Here is a 21,917-nt window from a genome sequence, read left to right on the forward strand (position 1 = left end):
CTTCCCTCTCCCATTTTCTGCGTTGCTATGTTTATGACAAAGTTTTTGAGTATAAGAGTAGAGAAATCTTACTGCAGTTGTGATCGAACCTTGGTGAGACCACAACTGGAGTATTGTATGCAGGTTTGACCTCACCGAGGATAGAATGCAATGAAGGTTCAACAAATTGATTCATGGGATGAGGAGATCCTCTTTTTGAGGTGTGTTTGAGTAGACTAGGCTTATGTTCACTGGACTTTGAATACGAGATGATCCCATTGATAAATATAGCATTTCTAAGGGACTTGACAGGATAGGTACTGGGAGAATGTTTCCCTGGGTGAGGGTCCAGAACTCTGGATACTAATTTCTGACTAAGAGATCAACCATTTAGGACTGCAATTAAATTTGTATTTCGCTCCAGAATTGAGAATTTTCAGAATTCTCAAGAATATATTGTTGAGTGTACTCAAGACTGTGATCAGTAGATTTTTGCATATGAAGGGAATTAAGGCATGTGGAAATAGCGCGTAAAGATGCAGCTCAGGCAGATTAGGCTCTGGAGATAGTGTGGTTTATTCCTGCATCTATTTTTTAAGTTCTGTATTCCACACCTGAGGAAATTGTTTTGATCTACCCTATCTGTACTGTACTCCAAGATCAACAAAACTTTCCTCAGAATTGAATGTACTTATCCAGTTGAGTTCTAACAAAAGCTTTGCACATCTGAAGCATCACCTTCCTCCATTAATATTATGAAAACTGGAAATGCGGGCAAAATCTCAGCAGGTCTGGCAGCATCTGTTTTGAGTTAATGTTTCATATCCAGTATGACTCAAGTTATGCGGACTTGAAATGCTAACTTGGCAGCTCTCTCCGAGATGCTGCTAGACCTGCAAAAATCAGCTTCTTCCCTGCTGCTATCAGACTTTTGAATGGACCTACCTTGTATTAAGCTGATCTTTCTCTACATCTTAGCTATGATTGTAACACTACATTCTGCTCTCTCTCGTTTCTTTCTCTATGCTTTGTATAGCGAGCAAGAAACAATACTAATACATGTGAATAATAAATCAAGTCAAAAAATCATCCGCAGTATTTTGATTTTAACATCAATTCTTCACTATTTTGTATGCGTAACCTCTTTGGATTTGGAGGCGAATATTTGATTAGCCTTTTAAATTTATTTTGTGCTTGTGTAATAGCTTTCAGTGATTTATTTATATTGACACCTAAACCCTTTTGTTCCTGCAAAGTTGATTGTCTCTTGCAAATAACTCTCTGATTTGACTTTCTCAGATCCATCATTGACCTCGCCCCTCTCCACAGTAAATTTCAACTGCCAAACGTTTGACTGCTCATTTACTCTTTGCATGTCCCTTTGCACACTCTTTCTCCACTGTCTGCAACTTACTTGCTCTATGTTGTTGTTGTTACTATAATTTTTTCAGGTACAACAGGGTAGAACTGGGAACCCTGAGAAAGAACCAGAGATACCACCCCCTAAAATGGACTTCCCTTCTCCTCCAAATCGTTTCAGGGCAGGACCTCCGCCCAACAGGTCAGAATTTAGACAAAGGCAGGTCCAGTGGAAGTTTTATATTTTCTTCTAGTCGTTATTGCTTATGTTTTAATAATGCATAGTAGATGTGAAATTTTGGCACTATGCCCATTTGATATGAGCTTCAGAACTTGCATTGTGTTGCGAAAAACGTTTTGAGCTATGAGTGCTAAGGTGAAATAGTTACGGTTAAGAGCTATTGTATTTAAGGTGGTGAGTTTAAAATATCAGACATCTTGACTTGGATATATATCACTGGTCCTTCACTGTCACTGGGTTAAATTCCTGAGTCTCCCTACTTTTTCTGGTGCTGTCAATATCACAGTGATATCTGAGGTCCAATATCTTAGGCTGTTGGGTGTCGTCATTTGTACAGAGAGTAAATTCCCTAAGGGGGCGACTGCCAACAATAAGTTCTCCTGAATTTTGTTTCCAAATATTTTGTTTCCAAATGGTTTGTTTCATGATCCATCCATGCCATTTTTAAAATTGGTTGATTTGAGAATTTAACACTGTAGATACACTGGGGCAGCACGGTGGCACAGTGGTTAGCACTGCTGCCTCACGGCGCTGGGGACCCGGGTTCAATTCCCGGCTTGGGCTACTGTCTGTGTGGAGTCAGCACGTTCTCCTCGTGTCTGCGTGGGTTTCCTCCAAGTGCTCCAGTTTCCTTCCACAGTCTGACAGACGTGCTGGTTAGGTGCATTGACCCGAACTGGTGCCATAGTGTGGCAACTAGGGGAATTTCACTAACTTATTGCAGTATTAATGTAAGCCTTACTTGTGACAAATAAACTTCAAACTTTAGATGTCTTTCAGCCATTTCTTGATTAAACACATTTTTATTTAACTTGCCACGGTGGTGATCTTTTGTACTGGATAATACTGCAAACTATGGGTTTTCTTTACTCAACATAAGATCCAATTTCTAATGTTTGTGAGAATTTGTTGCTAAGAGGAACTATGCTTCTCCAAAGTCTGATGAACTTGCCCACCTCTTTAATGCCCAATCATGAAAAGAAGGTTTTGAAAGCTTCATGATTTGGATTTGCACTAAACTTTCTGAAATCCAGACTGCCTTCTCTCATTTCTGTAATATCACCCACCTCAGCCTTTCTGCTGCTGATTTTGTCTTTTCTGGGACGTGACTATTCAGATGCTCTCCTGACTGATCTCATTTTCCACCTCCCATAAACCTCAGCTCATGCAAAGCTCTGGTATGTTCGGATGCAGGAAGCAATTATCCCTTTTCTCATCAGCCTGTGTTAGCTCTTGATCTAGCCATGCCTCAAATTTAAAATGCTCATCCTTGTGTTCAATTGCCCTATGGCTAAATCCCTCTCAATCTCACTGACATCCTGTAGCCCAAGTCACAACCATCCAGGAACTCTGCATTCATCTAACTCGAGTGACTTGTACATCCATCACTTGCTGCACCATTGCTGGTTGTGCCTTCAGCTGTCTCAGTCCCAAACTCAGGAGATATGTAGTGCCATCCCCCTCCCCTGTATGTTGTGTCTTTATACCTTCATCTTTCTGACCAAACTTTTTTTCTCTTGTCCAAGCATCTTGCTATATGTCAGGTTTTGATGGCCAATACTTTTATGTAGCATCTTGGGATGCGTTACTATATTAAAGTCACTGTAAACATAAGTTGTTATACTAGAAGTGGTCAGGAAATTAGTGATCAGGGAACAGTTTCAAAAAAGTGTAATTAAAAAATGGAATGAATTTCCATGAAACAATTGAAACCAGCATTGTAAATGGGTTGGAGAAAGCGGGATTACTTCTCGAGTAGGGGGGGATGGAGAAAGAGTGTTTTTACGGAAAACTGACATTGGGCATAGCCAAAAGAGAGCAGACTTGTTAGGCCCAATGAGGGCGATCTTGAGCCTGTATTAGTCATCAGAGCAAATGCCGGCGGGGGCTCAATCTGGCACCATGCCAGCCTGGCGGTGCCAATCCATGTCAAAGGACAGGCCCCAGTGGAGTTACATGCAGATGTGGTTGTGAGCTTGGAGCAGACAGGTGGGCAGGTGATGCCGAAGGTCTTTTGGGTGTTGGGCGGGGGGGGCAGCAATGATAACAGGGGCCAGAGTGAATGCTGCCTCTGATCAGGGCTGGGGAGGGGAGCTCCCGAGACCTCCGTGGTGGGGTCGGGGGGAGGTTTATTGCTGCTCTGATCGGGGCACCTTTTAAAGATGGTGCCCCCATCTCTCTGCAGCCGGGTTTTGGTGGCATGTAAAGGCTCCACCCCCCCCCCCCCATATGAGAGCATGAGTAATGATTTTTTTTGGCATAGTGTCATAAAATCTGGAGAAAAACACTGGTTTTCTCGTCAGAAACAAGACTGCCATTTTTTGCTAAGAATTAGCCTGATGACTTTTATTTGGTATTTTAATGTACATTCTTTCCCAATTCTTGTTTTGAATGAGTGAACGTTGCTATGTAAAAATGTTCAGATTGGCAGACTTTTTGCTATCTCTCCTTGAATTGATGATATGAGCATGAAGTCAGTGGCTAACTTATAATGTGCTTGGGATCATTGCTTTGTTTGCATAACATTTTCATTTTAATTTATCAATATTTTACTGTTTTAATGCTTACAAATCAACTAGGCTATGTTTGTTGCCACTACCTTAATCTATAATCTGTTTTTCAGAAGGCTCTCTGGGTCCATCGAGGTTATTGGAGGTCAGTTAATTACCATTGCTCGTGTGGAGGGGCGACGTCGCGACCGGGGTGGAGCAGATGAAAATGCCATCCAGGTTTGTCAGTACTTGCGTACAATTTGATGTTTTATGTAAATCATCTGAAGTATTTCAGGGGAATAATGGAGGTAACTTTTTAAAAATATACTATAATATGAAAATTATAGTTTCTAATGTGGATGGAGTAACTCAAACTTGTTATGTAAGATTAAGTCTAGCCATGTGTAGATTTTAAAAAAATCAAACTTAGTTTCCAGAAACTTGAACTGGGTTTTTATTTGAATATTTTTGTTGAAAGTGATAGATGATATTGTTTGTATAACTGTCAGGAAAGGTTTGCAGCCTGTTAAATGTCTCAGGAACTGAGTTTTATGTATACCATTTTATAATGGACTTTCATTATTTTGCCTAATTTAGTTTAGTAGCTTCACACTGAACTAGAACAAGAAAGAAGTAGATATTTGGTGCTATTTGTGATAATCAGGATGGGGGGAGGGTGCAGGGGGAGAAAAAGGATGAAGAGTGAGAAAAGAAAGCATTTTGTGGTCATTTGATGCAGAATTTCGGGAGTGAGTAAGTTGTCATTATATGTAACATTAAACTTCTAAATTATCTCAGCTGGCTCTCTAGCACATTTGATCCAACTGATCCATGCTTTTTTCTGCTTTATTCATGGCAAGGCTAGCATTTGTTGCCCATCAATAATTAGAACTAAGTAGCTTGTTAGGGGGCAGTTAAGAGTCAGCCACATGTAGGCCAGTAGAGTTCCTTCCCTAAAGTATATTAGTGAACCAGATAGGTTTTTATGACAGTCAATGGTAGTTTCATGGTTGCCATCTCTGAGACTAGCTTTCAATTCCAGATTTTATGAATTGAATTTAAATTCCATTATTTACTGTGGTAGGATTTGAACCCATGTCCCCAGTGTGTTTGTCTGGGCTCACATTACCACTGCACCAAGGTAATGCCACCTATCCTTTCCTGGTCTGGCCTACATGTGACTCCAGATCCACAAAAATGTGGTTGGCTCTTAAGAGCCCTCTGAAATGACCAAGCAAGTCATAAAGAAATTAAAACGGACAGCCCACATGGCATTGGCCCAGATATCGGGAACAACAAGGGCACAGGCAGTCCCGTTGACCCTGCAAAGTCCCCCTTACTAACAACTGGGGGCATCTGACAGATTTGAGAGAGCTGTCTGATAGACTGGCTAAGCAGCAGCCTGACTCTGTCATACTCATAGAATTATACCTTGCATGGGGATGGTGATGTCTGGGACATTGTATGTCCTGTCCCACTGGTAAGCCAGACCCATCAGAAATGGTGACATACAGTTGGGAGGGAGTTGCCCTGGGAATCCTCAGTATTGACTCCAGACCCCATGAGGTTTTATAATAAGGTTAAATATAAACAAGGAAACCACCTGCTGATTACCACTTGCTGCCCCTCCTCAGCTGATGAAACAGTAGCTTTCCATGGAACACCACTTGGAGGAAGTGCTGAGGTTGACAAGGGCACAGAATGTACTCTGGGTGGGGTGCTCAAATGTAGTACCACTACTGACCAAGCCCTAAAGGACATAGTTGCTCGACTGGGTTTGTGCCAGGTGATGAAGGTACCCACAATAACGAAATACCTACTTGACCTCATGCTCACCAATCTACCTGTCGCAGATGGATCTGTCCCTGACAGTAGTGGTAGGAGTGACCACCAGTCCTTATGGTGACAAACTCCTATCTTCACATTGAGGATACCCTCAATGGTGAGATGTGGTACTACCACTGTGTTTAATGGGATAGGTTTCGAACAGATTTAGCAACTCGGGACTGGGCATCTGGGAGGCTCTGTGGGCTATCAACAGCAGCAGAATTGTATTCAACCTCAACCTGTGACCTTATGACCTAGCAAATCCCCCACTCTAACATTGCCATCATGCTGGGGATCAAACCTGGTTCAATGAAGAGTGCTGGAAGAGACTCCTGGAGTGAAGCAGCATCAGGCATACTTAAAAATGAGATGTCAACCTGTTGAAGCTGTAGCACAGGACCATATGCTTATCCAACATTCTAAATAGCACATGATAGACAGAGCTAAGTGATCCCACAAGTGACAGATCAGATCTAAGCTCTGCAGTCCTGTCACATCCAGTCATGAATGGTAATGGACAATTAAACAACTAACTGGAGGAGGACGTTCCACATCCCAACAATTGCTGGCCTTGCCAGTGACACCCACATGCCATGAAAAAATAAAAGAAAAAAATATCAGGAGTGTAATGGAATACTCTGCATTTGCCAGGATGGGTGCAGCTCCAGCAACACTAAAGAAACTCAACACCATCAGGGCAAAGCAGCCCGTTTGATTGGCACCTCATGCACCACCTTCAACATTTATTCCCTCTACCATTGAAGCACAATGTCAGCACTGTGTACTATCCCACAGGACACACTGCAGCAACTCACCAAGTCTCCTTCGATCACACCTTTCAAACCCGTGACCTCTAACACCTAGAAGGACAAAGGCAGCAGACGCATAGGAACACCACCACCTGCAAGTTCCACTCCAAGCCATATAACACCCTGCCTTGGAACTATATTGCCACTCTTTCACTGCCACTGGATCAAAATCCTGGAACTTCCTCCCAACAGCACACTGGGTGTATCTACACCACATGGACTGCAGCAGTTCAAGAAGGCAACTTTCTCAAGGGCAATAGGGGATGGGCAATAAATGTTGGCCTAGCTGGTGACCCCCACATCCTATGAAAGAATAGAAAAAAAAATCACATTTCCCGCGTTTTGCTCCCTCTGCTGCCGCCTTGCTCAGCCAGTTAGCCAGTCCATATCCCTTAGCAGAGTCCTTAGATCACAGTTTACTTTCCTACCAGCTTTGTATCATTGGCAAATGAGGATATATTGCACTCAGTCCTCTCATCTGAGTCATTGAAGTAGAATGTAAAAAGACAGGTCCAGACACTGACCCTTGCTGCATTTCACTACTGACACCTTGCCATGAGGAGGCAGTAGCATAGTGGTATTGTTGTTGGACTAGTAATGCTGAGACCCAGGATAAAGTTCTGGGCACCCAAGCTTAAATCCTGCCACGGCAGTTGGTGGAATTTGAATTATTTAAAAAAAAATATGGAATTAAGAATTTACTAATGATTATGAAACCATTGTCGACTGTCGGAAAAAACCACATGGTTCACTAATGTCCTTTAGAGAAGGAAATCTACCGTCCTTACCTGGTCTGGCCTACATGTGACTCCAGAGCCACAGCAATGTGGTTGAGACTCAACTGCCTCCAAGGGCAACTAAGGATGCGCAATAAGTGCTGGGCCAGCCAGTGATGCCCATGTCCCGTGAATGAAAATAAATTTTTAAAAACCCTGAAATTATGGCTGGAATTCTCCAGCCGTTCACACCCTGCTGTCGCTGCCAGCGAGGACGGGGAATTTGGCACTTTGCCAAATCTCCTCCATTCACTGCAGTGGGACCGTAAAGTCCCAGCGCAGGCAATGTCGGAGAATCCGGCCCTATATGTTTTTTTTTGTTGTCCTCCTGTTTTCTGCCTCAGTTTATGCCGGTATATTACCACGATCCCATGAATCCTAATCTTGTGTAACAGCCTGCTCTGTGGCATCTTATTGGATGCTTGCTGAAAATCCAATTATCTACTGGTTCCCCTTGTCTATCCTCTAATTACTGCCTCAAAATAGATTTGTCAAACATGATTTCTCTTATCATTCTCCATTTTCCTTGATCTCTTTTTGAACAGTGGGAGTTATATTTGGTACCTCTATTTGGCATCGATTAAATTTATAACTGCAATTTCATACATAGATGGGTGACAGTGAGAGGGGCTGGGAGGAAGCAGTCAGTGCAGGGATCCCCTGTGGTCGTTCCCCTTAACAACAAGTATTCCGCTTTGCATACAGTTTGGGGGGGGGGGGACATTCCAGTGGTGAGCCGCAGTGAGCGGATCTCCAGCACTGAGTCCGTCCCTGTGGCTCGGGAGAGTAAGGGGGAGAGCGGGAGGGTAATAATTATTGGGGACGCGTTAGAGGGATAGATAGGAGGTTCTGTGGCAGCAAAAGAGACTCGCGGATGGTATGTTGCCTACCGGATGCCAGGGTCTCGGAACATGTTTTCCAGATTCTTAAGGGGGAGGGGTAACAGTCACAAGTCTTGGTACACATTGGTACCAACGACATAGGTAAGAGAAGGGACGGGGATTTAAAACAGGAATTTAGGGAGCTGGGCTGGAAGCTGAGAGCCAAGACAAAACATGTGGTCATCTCTGGTACGTTGCCGGTGCCACATGATAGCGAGTTGAGGAACAGGGAGAGAGTGCAGTTAAACATGTGGTTGCAGGGATGGTGTAGGAGGGAGGGCTTCAGCTACGTGGATAATTGGAACACATTCTGGGGAAGGTGGGACCTGTACAAACAGGACGGGGCGCACCTGAACCAGAGGGGCACCAATATCCTGGGAGGCAAATTTGCTACGGCTCTTCGGGGGTTTAAGCTAATTTGTCGGGGGGTGGGAAAAGGAGTTGTAGTCTGAAAGTCAGTGTTGAGGGTAGTGAGGTATTGGGGAAGGTGTCATGGGTGGGTACCAGTCGACAGGAAGGTGGGTTGAAGTGTGTCTACTTCAATGCAAGGAGCATCCGGAACAAGGTTGATGAACTTGGGGCATGGATTGGTACTTCGGACTACGATGTCGTGGCTGTTATGGAGACATGGGTAGAACAAGAACAGGAATGGTTGTTGGACGTTCCGGGGTATAGATGTTTCAGTAAGTGTAGGGAAGCTGGTAAAAGAGGTGGAAGAGTAGCATTGTTAATCAAGGATAGTTTAACGTCTGCAGAAAGGCACTTTGAGGGGGATTTGCATACTGAGATAATGTGGGCTGAAGTTAGAAATAGGAAAGGAGCTGTCACGTTGTTAGTAGTTTACTATAGGCCCCCAAATAGTAATAGAGATGTGGAGGAAGAAATTGCTAAGCAGATTATGGATAGGTGTGGGGGCCACAGGGTAGTTGTCATGGGGGACTTTAATTTTCCAAATATTGATTGGAACCTTTGTAGGTCGAATAATTCGGATGGGGCAGTTTTTGTGCAGTGTGTGCAGGAGGGTTTCCTGACACACTATATGGATAGGCCGACAAGAGGTGGGGCCACATTGGATTTGGTACTGGGAAATGAACCGGGCCAAGTGTTAGATTTGGTTGTGGGAGAGCACTTTGGAGATAGTGACCACAATTCGGTGTCTTTTGTTATTGCAATGGAGAGGGACAGGGCCGTACGGCAGGGCAAGGTTTATAATTGGGGGGGAGGTAATTATGACGCGATTAGGCAAGAATTAGGGGGCATAAGATGGGAACAGAAAATGTCAGGGAAAGGCACTAATGCAAAGTGGAACTTTTTCAAGGAACGAATACTGTGTGTCCTTGATAGGTATGTCCCTGTCAGGCAGGAAGGAAATGGCCGAGTGAGGGAACCATGGTTCACAAAAGAGGCGGAATTTCTTGCACAAAGGAAGAGGGAAGCTTATGTAGGGATGAAGAAACAAGGTTCAGATGGCTCGATTGAGGGTTACAAGTTAGCAAGGAATGAGCTGAAAAAGGGGCTTAGGAGAGCTAGGAGGGGGCATGAGAAGTCCTTGGCGGGTTGGATCAAGGAAAACCCCAAGGCTTTTTACTCTTATGTGAGGAATAAAAGAATGACCAGGGTGAGGTTAGGGCCGGTCAAGGACAGTAGTGGGAACTTGTGTATGGAGTCAGTAGAGATAGGAGAGGTGATGAATGAATACTTTTCTTCAGTGTTCACCATGGTCTGGAATGGGGGGGTGGGGGTAAGTTAATAGGTTGTAATGAACAAAGCATCGTAGCTGTGAGGGACAGCTCGGTGGATAGGATATTGGTATGTAGATAGGCTGGAAAATTGGGCGGGGATCCTGGATTCAGGATTCAATCCTGGACCGGGGAGCGGCGCGGGCTTGGAGGGCCGAAGGGCCTGTTCCTGTGCTGTATTGTTCTTTGTTCTTTGTTCTTTGAGAGAGGCCATGTTTTTGAGGAAGGCTAATAGGCTGGAGGAAATAGATGTTCGGAGGGAGGATGTACTAGCAGTTTTGAATAAACTGAAGGTCAATAAGTCCCCTGGGCCTGATGAAATATATCCTAGGATTCTCTGGGAGGCAAGGGATGAGATTTCAGAGCCTTTGGCTTTGATCTTTGGGTCCTCACTGTCCACCGGGATGGTGCCAGAGGACTGGAGAGTGGCGAATTTTGTTCCTCTGTTTAAGAAAGGGAATAGAAATGACCCTGGTAATTATAGGCAGGTTAGTCTTACTTCGGTGGTTGGTAAGTTGATGGAAAAGGTCCTTGGGGATGGGATTTACGACCATTTAGAAAGATGCGGATTAATCCAGGATAGTCAGCACGGATTCGTGAAGGGCAAGGCGTGCCTCACAAATTTGATAGAATTTTTTGAGGAGGTAACTAAGTGTGTTGATGAAGGTAGGGCAGTTGATGTCATATATATGGATTTTAGTAAGGCGTTTGATAAGGTCCCCCATGGTCGGCTTATGATGAAAGTAAGGAGGTGTGGGATGGGGGGAAAGTTGATCGATTGGATAGGTAACTGGCTATCTGATCGAAGACAGAGGGTGGTGGTGGATGGAAAATTTTCAGACTGGAGGCAGGTTGCTAGCGGAGTGCCACAGGGATCAGTGCTTGGTCCTCTGCTATTTGTGATTTTTATTAATGACTTAGAGGAGGGGGCTGAAGGGTGGATCAGTAAATTTGCTGATGACACCAAGATTGGTGGAGTCGTGGATGAGGTGGAGGGCTGTTGTAGACTGCAAAGAGACATAGATAGGATGCAAAGCTGGGCTGAAAAATGGCAGATGGAGTTTAACCCGGATAAATGTGAGGTGATTCATTTTGGTAGGACTAATTTAAATGTGGATTACAGGGTCAAAGGTAGGGTTCTGAAGACTGTGGAGGAACAGAGAGATCTTGGGGTCCATATCCACAGATCTCTGAAGGCTGCCACTCAAGTGGATAGAGCTGTGAAGAAGGCCTATAGTGTGTTAGCTTTTAATTAACAGGGTTGGAGTTTAAGAGCCGTGGGGTTATGCTGCAACTGTACAGGACCTTGGTGAGACCACATTTGGAATATTGTGTGCAGTTCTGGTCACCTCACTATAAGAAGGATGTGGAAGCGTTGGAAAGAGTGCAGAGGAGATTTACCAGGATGCTGCCTGGTTTGGAGGGTAGGTCTTATGAGGAAAGGTTGAGGGAACTAGGGCTGTTCTCTCTGGAGCGGAGAAGGTTGAGGGGAGACTTATTAGAGGTTTATAAAATGATGAAGGGGATAGATAGAGTGAACGTTCAAAGACTATTTCGTCAGGTGGATGGAGCTATTACAAGGGGGCATAACTATAGGGTTCATGGTGGGAGATATAGGAAGGATATCAGAGGTAGGTTCTTTACGCAGAGAGTGGTTGGGGTGTGGAATGGACTGCCTGCAGTGATAGTGGAGTCAGACACTTTAGGAACATTTAAGCGGTTATTGGATAGGCACATGGAGCACACCAGGATGATAGGGAGTGGGATAGCTTGATCTTGGTTTCAGATAAAGCTCGGCACAACATCGTGGGCCGAAGGGCCTATTCTGTGCTGTACTGTTCTATGTTCATACTTTATATTCTCAAACTTACAGCAGCTTTTATTTTAACTTTTTTCAAACTTTTTTTGATTGGCTTTTGTTGCTTATGATCTATCACTATTGTCAAACTCTGCCCCTTCCTGACACATTCTGCTTTACCCAAATCGCTATTCTGCTCTATGATCTGACTTTTCTCATCAGATTTATAAAAATACCGCTACCCAAACTATTTCTTCCCCTTATTAGTTCAATTTTTGACAATATGCTGACAATACAATTGAACTGACCTTTATCGAAATTAAGTTGATCACTAGAGCTCTGCACAAAGTTGCAGCATAAATGTGTGAAGACTTCAGTTAAATATTTTCCTTTACTTTACAGATAACAAAAGCGGAGTCAAAATTGCAGCATGGTTCATGGGTCTCTTCAACCATATTCTTTTAACTGTCCCATTAAAGCTTTTTGAATAAACAAATGCATGTGCAGTTAGCCCTGATAACTAACCAATTAGCTTACTAAATTCATGTGATTAGATATTTGACTTCATAATTCCAGTGTCTTATTTCTAGGTTTACCACCACCTTTCTCAATACATTTAATCCTGAATTGAATTGTCTTCTGTTTCCCAAAAGGTTCTTGGAGACCACGCAGTACCAGAATTTAATAACAATGCCTCTACGAAACGTCCTCCATTTATGCCTCCAGGAGCACCTCCACCTCACTTGACTGGGCCGCCTCCCCCATTCCTTCCTCCTCCACCTCCTGTCAACACTGGGCCTCCAATTCTTCATCCACCAGGTCAGAATTCAGCTGTTAGTTTTGACATGGAAAAACACATTTTCAGTTTGGAATTTGGTTTGTGTCCCTCTGTCATAGAGCTCAGGAGTTAAACATTTTGGATCCTAATTCTGCTTCGGGTGCTACATTCCAGCATTAAACTTAGCTTTCAGTAACAGAAGAAAATTTGAATTGTTGTGGACCTCAGGCTTTGATTTCATTTCGTACTTGGTGGGAAAAAGGAACAGGGTATTTTTAATGTAACATGCTGGACCTTCTCATGCCAATTGGTTAATATACTAAATTAATTTCAATTTAGCCAGCCTCGGGTTCAGAATTCCAGGTCTCCATATTGGGAAGTAAAATTTTGACTGCCTTTCCGTGGCTCGGTTTCATGGAAACCTGATATTCCAAGCCAAACAACTAATTAGCTCGTATAAATGGGACACATTGCATAATCAGTTCCAAAGAATCAGAGTATGAGCAGGTGGTCAGGGTCCCTTTTTTGACTTGAGTACTATTTCAATACCTTGTTTTCAAAATAGATAGTAGAATATCATCCAGAACCAAAAAGAATCAGATAAAAATGAATTGGGCCATTGCGGCTGTTTAACTAATTTTATGTTGAAAGAACTTTGCACCCTCCAATCCATTACTTTCTCCTTCAAGGAAAAGTTCATAATTGAAAATGTATGTTGGAAGTGGCTGTGCTCAATGAGAACAAATGTATAGTGCTGTGTAGAATTCATGGATTCCCTGCAAATGTTTTGACAGCAGATTTTCTTGTAGAGCTTCAACTGATGGAATCATATGCAACTTTTATGATTATGTAGGGACAAGTACTAATTATTGACCCAAGGCAAGAAATAAAATCCTTCATTTGAAAGGCATGAAGAATTCTCAGATTTAATTTTTTCAACAAAAAAATGCACCTTCTATTTAATGCACCCTGTATTTAGTAAAGCTTAGGAACCTGATGCTCCAAATTGGCATCTGCTTATAAGTTGTATACATTTGGCTCATGCCTAGCTGTACTTTAATTGTGCTGTTTCTAGTGCTTAATCTTCAAAGCATTTTCTAAAATAACTTAAAATCTGTTGGGTTCAAGGAAAAAGACTGCTGTTACCTATGAATAGTATTGCTGTGCCAAAATCTTTAAATCACTACAAATATAAAACATCCTGTGGAAGGCTCTTTGAAATCCTATATTAAACACAGCACCGCTTAATCAAACTTTATTATTGTGATGTCCAGGTTTTAGCAAGCTTTATAGTGTACTTTTTTGCTTTTTACAATCTTTACGGAAGGAATTAAATGTTTCATCTACACTGGGGTTGTTGTATTATGTTGTATTATTTTATTGTTGTGCAAGTTGAAATTCTGTTGTTTAGTGAATATAGAGACTCTCCCCCCAAATTAAAAAATATAGTGGGTGGAATTTTATGAGAATGATTAAGTGTCCAGCTCATGCGAAAATGGGAGAATTGCAGATCCGTTTTTTTGGGTGAGGTTTCACTCCCAATCGTATGGACTTGGACATTGAAAGTATGGGTTAGACTATTTCTAGCTGCTACAGGCAGTGGGTGGGGCTTAATTCGCCAGCTAGCCTGCAGAGGAAGCTATTGTGCATGTGCAGACTTCTGATTCTGCATACGCGCAATCGCAACACCGAGTTCTGACCAAGAGAGAGCTGTCAGGCTTCTGCTGTTGCAGGCAGTCTGAACACGCCCACCCTCCCCCCACCCCCAACCAGCAATTGTGGGAGTCCATGGCCGATCGTGAGCCTAACACTGCACAGACACGTATGCCCGCCACCTAGACCGATCGCGCGCGCACCCCCCTTCCCCGCCCCCCCACCACCACCAAACGACCACACACACACTACACCGTGGGCCCTCTCCGATTGGGCCACCCTTTCAGCCTCCCCATAGGCACCGCCTTGATAAGCTCTGTCAGCATAGGCCCCACTCCTGGCTCTGGACAGTGCCAAGGTGCCTGATGGGCATTATAGGTGCCAGGTTGGCAGTGCCAAGGTGCCAGACTGGCACTGCCCAAGGGACACCCTCTTGACCTCTGCCCCCCCAGCTGACCTTAATGTCCTCCGGTTCTACCGGCGTTCCCCGTTCATGGGGAGCAGGTGTTTTTCTCGCCAGAGAGAACCTCTCCCAGTGAGGCCATAAAGCTAAGCGAGCCTGGATGATTCAGCGCTGGACTCACTAATGCCACGTAAATCCTCATTAAAATATATTTAAATAATTTATTCAGCCTCTCGCCAATTTCAAGCGAGAGGTTAACCTTGCCAGAAATCCGGCTTTGGTAAGATCGTGAGAGCCGAGAGATCTGGCATGATCCTGATTTCTCGGCTCTCGGGCAATTTTACGGTTTGCGGGTGGAGTGAACTAGTAAAATTCTGCCCAGTGTGTATCCTCCCTGTTGCAAACTTTCAAGTCCACCAGAAATTAAGCTTATTGGAAGCATTTTGCAATATGTGGTTTTGTTAGCTATGTCAGACCCAATCTGATTACAGCAGTTCTGAGGTGACTTGCTTGCAGACGTTTATCTTTTTTCTCACTGCTGCTTATTATAGTCGGGTTGAGGGTTCCAGCTGGATAGCATATCAGTACTGAATATCTTTGAAAATAGCGACCACTCTTAATTCGATCAAAGGTTTCTATCTAACCTTTGTGCAATTAATTAATTCCTATAATTAAGCTAACAGAGCAGTGAAGTTCAACTCCATCGTTACACAATGATAGTTATGCTGAATTTACTTGCTTGCATAGTAAAATGCATTTTAACTCCTACTACAGATGAGTATGTGCATTTATTTTAATTCTCCTATCATCCCTAAAAGTATTGGCCCATTTTTAAAGTACCCAGGGGAAGCCTGTTCTGCATATTTTTTTCTGCTGGAGTGTGTCAGGAGTGGATCTTTTCCCATCGTTTGGTTATTTAGTAAGCATTGATTTTAAGTCCATGCTGAGCAGTTCAAGCACAAGATAAGATGCTGGCCACCTATAAAATTAGTCCTGGACAGTTGTATCTTGAAATGTGGGTATTGGCCAGTTTTGATCTGCTTCAAGATCTGTTTTTTCTTAATTGTTTATTTAACAAACAAAGCTGCAAATTACATTAACGCATAACTAGAAAGGAAAAAATATATTTTTGAGTTAAGAGTTTGTCCTCTTAATATCTCAAACTGGGAATTTCACAGCCGTTAAATGTTACGTACTGTGGTACATATGCAGTTATTTATATTTCACTACAATTTTAATTGAAAGCTTTTCTTCATGCAAGAAACTGGTTAAATTTAAGATTAATTTATAAACTGGAGAAAAGGTCAAGTAAATAGTTTTGTGTGTATAGCCTTGTAACAATTTTTTTTTGTACCTGCTGTTACAGTATCAAAGATTCACATCTGGCACCCTTTTAAAGAAATAATAAATTGTTCGCAGATGGTTTTCCTCTGATGTTGAACATTTGAAACTGATTGCAATTTCATATTTCAAACAGCCTCTAGTTCCATTGATCCATAAAGGTTACGTTTTCAACAGTGACACAAGCTGTTTTGGAAAAAGAATGCTTTGTTGCATTCGTTGTTTAAAGTTGTTATTTTATTTCTTGAGCATTTACTGTGATTATGCTGCGTTTCAGAACAACTAGCCAGTTCATATATTGTGTTGTTAAAGTAATAGGATCTCTCACTGTCCCAAATGTGTTGCTCAGATTACAACTGCCTGTTATTTAGGAGATTAATTCTAGTTAATACTTTTACTCTGAACAAATAGATGCTCCGTGGTACCACTTCCTCCTTCTGTCTCAATTTTTTTGCTCCTCTCTTGAGGCGCTGAGATATTGTGCAAGCAGGTTCTTTGAGCACAGACCATCATCATCTATCTTATCAAAGTGTAATGTAAACATAAACCAAGATGGTGAGTGTTAGCTGGTTATTTTACCATGGGAATGGAATTCACAGGACTTCAGCATTATTGCTGTTCTGATGGATATGCAGGATGGTAATCAGGTACAAGGGGAATGGTAGCATAGGGCTGAATTGTATGGTCTCCCATCAGTGAATTTGTAGGTGGGGGGTGGGATACTATAAAATTCATCAGATGGCCTTCCCAATGCTTTCATTCACCCACTCTGCGATTTCCCCCACATTTTGTTGTTCCAGTGAGACTTCAAATCTGGACCTACTTGTATTCGCAGCCCTGGCTGCTGGTGCTGCTGGGACTATAGAATTGGTGTCTAATCAGATTGACCAGCAGATCTCTTGAGTTAGGATTTCCTCCCGAGTGAGAGGCAGAAGTCCTGCCTCCAACCAGTTAACACTCTGTGGATCTGATCAATAGAGATATAGTTCCTGCCAACTCTTTGGATGGTGGGGCGGGAAACCCCGCCATCTGAAAAATCCTGCTCATAATGGTAATGCTACTGGAGTAGTAATCCAGAGTGCTGCACGAATGTGGTGGCGACATGAGTTTAAATCCCACCAAGGCAGCTGGGTAATGTAAATTCAATGAATTAATAAAAATAAAATGGTAGTTTCATTAATGATTATCATAAAACCACCAGATTGTCACGATTACTCACCTAACTCAATCATGCCCTCAGGGTAGAAATTCTGCCATACTTACCCGGTCTGGCCTACACATGAGTCCAGACCCACAGAAATGTGGTTGACTCTCAAATGACCTTTAAAGTGGCCTAAACCTTGCAAGCAAACCACTTGTGCTTTTTTCTGTTCTGGTTGATACGACTCGGGGTGTTCCTAACCACATGTATTGCAACAGTTCAAGAAGGCAGCTCACCACAACCTCCTTGAGGTTAATTAGGGGTGAACAATAAATGCTGTCCCTGCCTGTGAAACTCTCCTCCCAAAAAAAGTGTATGAACACTCAACTCAATTTCTTTCCTTCCCCATATCAAGTCAGATAAACTTAAATGTGTGGTTTAATACGCATTGAAATCGGAAAACGTTTGCTTTTTAATCTATTTTTAGTTTTCTTTTCACATACTTTATGTTTCTACATTTTTCACATACTTTATGTTTCTACATTTTTGTGTCATTAAAAATAAATGTTGTTAATATTGGCTGTTAACACTGTCTGAGTTACTTTGCCAATGCATGCCAAGCTAGTATTTTTGTTTTCGTGCCCATTGAAATTCACTTGAGGGCCACTTTGGTCTCATCAGTTCATGCTATATTTGAATCCAGGCACCATATTGAAAGAACACGGTGTTAATACATACAGTTTGCCACCCAACATCCATTTTCTATATTTTAAATACACAGAAACGAGAATACTGATGTGCTTTATGGTGTTAATGACCTAATTCTCTCCTTTTTAGGAATGCCTTTGACGACACCACCACCAGGTATGGTTTCACATTTCTACAAAACTGAAGTCCTGATACTGTAATATGTATTAAAATCGAATTCATATTGTGTATTTGTATTTATAACATTCTTTGGGTATGGGCACTTTATTCAGTCATTTGCATTTTAGTTTCATATTTTATTGTGCATCTAGATATTTGATAAATGGCTCTAATTGCAATTATTCTAAATGTGAAAAATAAAGCCTATGGAAAAACGTTTAGTGCAAATCCAACATCTTTTCAAGAGAGTAATGCTAAAATCTTGGTGTACTGCAAATCTAGTGCATTTTTCTTTCCATTAAGTAGGCAGATGGTACACTTATGAACTTGGTGCCATACCTTCCTAGTAGTTTAGGGTATTTTCTAAATATGCTTAGAGTTAAATGTTTGTTTCAGGTTTCCTGCCTCCACCTGGAGCTCCACCACCTTCACTTGTGCCATTGGAAAGGTAAGCATATCATTTTATTCAAATGTAAACAAATACCATTTTAGTTGATTATGTAATTGACTTCAATTGAATATCTGCTCCACTTAATTTCTAGTTTTTTACCCCCTCCCTTTCAAATTCTGGTTTGATCTAACCCTTGAAGTAAAGGCAGCTTGGATGTGTCCAAGAATTTTGATTCAATTTTGTAATCAATTGATAGGTGAATAACTGAAAACATATCAACCCAAACAAAGATTATTTGACCATCCTACTTCTGCTGGCTCTTCAACTGACGAATGCAGTTTATTTTTTAGATTTCTTCTTTTCAAATATTTTCTTTTAAATACATACTTGTAATAATGTTTTTCATCTATTAAGCTTCTGTATGAAAACATCTTATTCAAACTTCCTCTTTTGTTCTTCTGGTGTTAATCATTGCCCATGTCACTAATTTGGCAACAACTAGGAACGATTTGCTTGATTTACCACATCATAATCTTTATAGTTCAGAAAATATCTTAGTTTCTCAAACTCTATTTCAAGGGGAACACAATACTCTTTTTTTTATCAAGGCTGTGTTCATTTAATGTTCAGTGTCCTATAACTATGACCTTGAATTGTTAACGTAATCCTCGTTAATCTTTTCTGTAGCCTTTCTGTAGCTTTAATATCATCCTCCTGGTTGTCACACTATTTGTTACGATGCCCTACCAATGTTCTTTGTCTTCAACAAATTTAGCATTTCTTTCTTTTATGCCATTGTCTGAAGTTAATTTAACCTGCAAAAGCTACCGATCTGCCTCTGTCCTTCTGAAGCTCTCTTTATATTTTGTATCATCTACCAATGCAGTAACTAAATATTGACTCTTAGGGGTCACCATTATTTATACCCTTCCACTCCAAAAATCATCCATTGACCACTACTTGGTATCTGGGCCTATAAAGGATTCAAAGGGAAATCTTCATGTAAAGGCGGAGGGCATGGCTAAAGTATTAAATGAATACTTGCATCTGTCACCAGAAAGGAAGTGGATAATGTGAAGGCTGTTCTAAAACAAGAGAGGGGTATTATGGACGGGATAGAAATAAATGCAAAAACATGCTGAAATGATCATTTCTGGAAGTTGGTAAGTCGCCTGACGTATATGGAATACATTCTAGGTTGCTGACAGAAGCAAAGGTAGAAAAAGCAGAAACGTTGGTCACAATCTTTTATCTCCGTTGGATACAGAAATAATGTGGAGATGCCGGCGTTGGACTGGGGTAAACACAGTAAGAAGTTTAACAACACCAGGTTAAAGTCCAACAGGTTTATTTGGTAGCAAAAGCCACACAAGCTTTCAGAGCTCTAAGCCCCTTAGAGCTCCGAAAGCTTGTGTGGCTTTTGCTACCAAATAAACCTGTTGGACTTTAACCTGGTGTTGTTAAACTTCTTACTACAGAAATCATGCCAGAGAACTGAAGGATTGCGAATGTTAGACCACTGTTCAAAAAGGTGGAGGTGATAAAACCAGCAATCTGCAAGCTAGACAGCCCATTATTGGTGGTAGGGAAGTCATTGAAAACCATCAGATTAGGTGATCACTTTGCGGAACATTTCCGTTCAGTTCATAGGAATAACTCTAGCTTGTCATTTTAATTCTCTGCTCCACTTCAACTCTGACAATGGAAGATCCAGGAACAGCACTTCATCTTTTGATTAGGAACTTTAGAGGTTGAGCCTAATGGACTTAAAATTGCATTCTGCAATTTCAGGCTGGAAGCAATGCTCCCATTTTTTCCCAGACAGCAGTTGGTGGTAAAGGTCCTGCTATTATCATTTTCATCGCTTCTTGATCCATTTTTTTATTGACTGGCTCATTACCACGCCCCTTTTCCTTGCAGCATTATCCCTTTTGTCATTTACTCACTGTCTTCCTTTCCACTCTATCACAGACTTTCCCTTTTGTCCTTTTCCTGCCTCTCTGTTTAAAATCTGTTATATCTCTGACTTTTTACAGTTCTAACAAAATGCCATTCGCTAATTCTGATTCTCTCTCCAAATGTGGTGCTTGATGTCTGCTTATTTTCAGTTTTTTCTTTTTCGGATTTTCAGCATCCACAGTATTTTGCTTTTGTATTATAGAAACATTGGAAAATTCATAGCATGGAAGGAGGCAATTTGGCTGTGACAACAAAAAAGAAGCTTCTAACCTAATCCCACTTTCTAGCTGCTTGTCAGTAGCCCTGTAGCTTATGTCATCTCATAGCCAAGTATTTTTTAAATGTTATGATAGTTTCTGCCTCTACCATCCTTTCAGGCTGTGATTTCACACCCCCCACAACCCTCTCCTCAATGGCCTTCAAACCCTTATGCCTGTTACTTTATTTATCCCTCACACAACATGAAAATCCAGGTAGTCATGTAATCATCACATTGCTGTTTGTGGTAACTGACATTAAGTTAATCAATCAGCTGCTGTATTTCCTACATTGCAAAAGTAATTGCATTTCAAAAGCACTTCATTGGCTGTAAAGTATTTTGAGACATCTGGAAGGCACAAGAAAAATGCAAGCTCTTTTCCTGTGTCCCCTGGTTATTGATCTTGCTGCTAAGCGAAATGGCACCTTCCTATTCACTCTTTTTAGGCCCTCATAATCTCATACACCTCACTTAAATCTGCCCTCAGCCTCCTTTGTTCCAAAAAACCCCAGCCTGTTTAATCGTCATTGCTAAAATGCCCCATTCCTGGCAGCTTCCTTGTAAATCTAGAAAATCTCAGCAGGTCAGGCAGCATCTGTAAGGAGAGAAAAGAGCTGACATTTCGAGTCCAGATGACCCTTTGTCAAAGCTTTGACAAAGACCTGTTGAGATTTTCCAGCATTTTCTCTTTTGGTTTCAGATTCCAGCATCCGCAATAATTTGCTTTTATCCTTGTAAATCTACTCTGTGCCCTCTTGTATGCTATGAACATACAAAATAGGAACAGAAGTGGGTCATTTAGACCCTCAAATTTCTTATATTCTGCACCTCAGCTAATAAATGAAAGTACCCCATATGGCATGTCTACCTACCCTGCTACCATCAAGGATCGGTAGACATGTACTCCAAGGTCCCTGTTTTCCTCTACACTTTTCAATACCCTTTTATTTATTATGTATTCTTTTGCCTTGTTTACCCTCTCCAAATACATTGCCTCAGACTTCCCTGTGTTGAACTCCATTTGCTATTTTTATGCCCATCTGGTGAGTTCATTGATAACTTTCTGCAGCCTACAACTTTGTTTCTCACTATCAACTACATGTCAAACGTTTGTATCATCCACAATCTTTAAATCATGTCCCCACCAACATTTACGTCTAAGTCATTGATATAAAAGTACTGAGCTCTGCGAGACCCCATTGAAAACAATCGTCCAGCTACCCA

General features: G+C 41.8%; 1 protein-coding gene across 10 annotated transcripts in view; it reads left to right on the top strand.

Annotated features, from left to right (window-relative positions):
* Positions 1 to 21,917, top strand: part of fip1l1a (FIP1 like 1a (S. cerevisiae)) — a 75,516-nt gene that overhangs the window by 21,798 nt on the left and 31,801 nt on the right. For 3 of the 10 annotated variants that reach the window (XM_078217242.1, XM_078217250.1, XM_078217234.1), the window contains exons 9-13: positions 1,431 to 1,540; positions 4,203 to 4,308; positions 12,555 to 12,720; positions 18,055 to 18,081; positions 18,481 to 18,532. In XM_078217242.1, the coding sequence (XP_078073368.1) occupies positions 1,431 to 1,540; positions 4,203 to 4,308; positions 12,555 to 12,720; positions 18,055 to 18,081; positions 18,481 to 18,532 (461 nt within the window). Of the gene's footprint in view, positions 1 to 1,430; positions 1,559 to 4,202; positions 4,309 to 12,554; positions 12,721 to 18,054; positions 18,082 to 18,480; positions 18,533 to 21,917 lie in introns of all 10 variants that reach the window. The other 7 variants (XM_078217221.1, XM_078217225.1, XM_078217220.1 and 4 more) reach the window with 3 other exon arrangements.

The sequence above is a fragment of the Mustelus asterias genome, chromosome 1 (genome assembly GCF_964213995.1).
Source record: "Mustelus asterias chromosome 1, sMusAst1.hap1.1, whole genome shotgun sequence".
In the NCBI taxonomy this organism is placed as follows: Eukaryota; Metazoa; Chordata; class Chondrichthyes; order Carcharhiniformes; family Triakidae; genus Mustelus; species Mustelus asterias.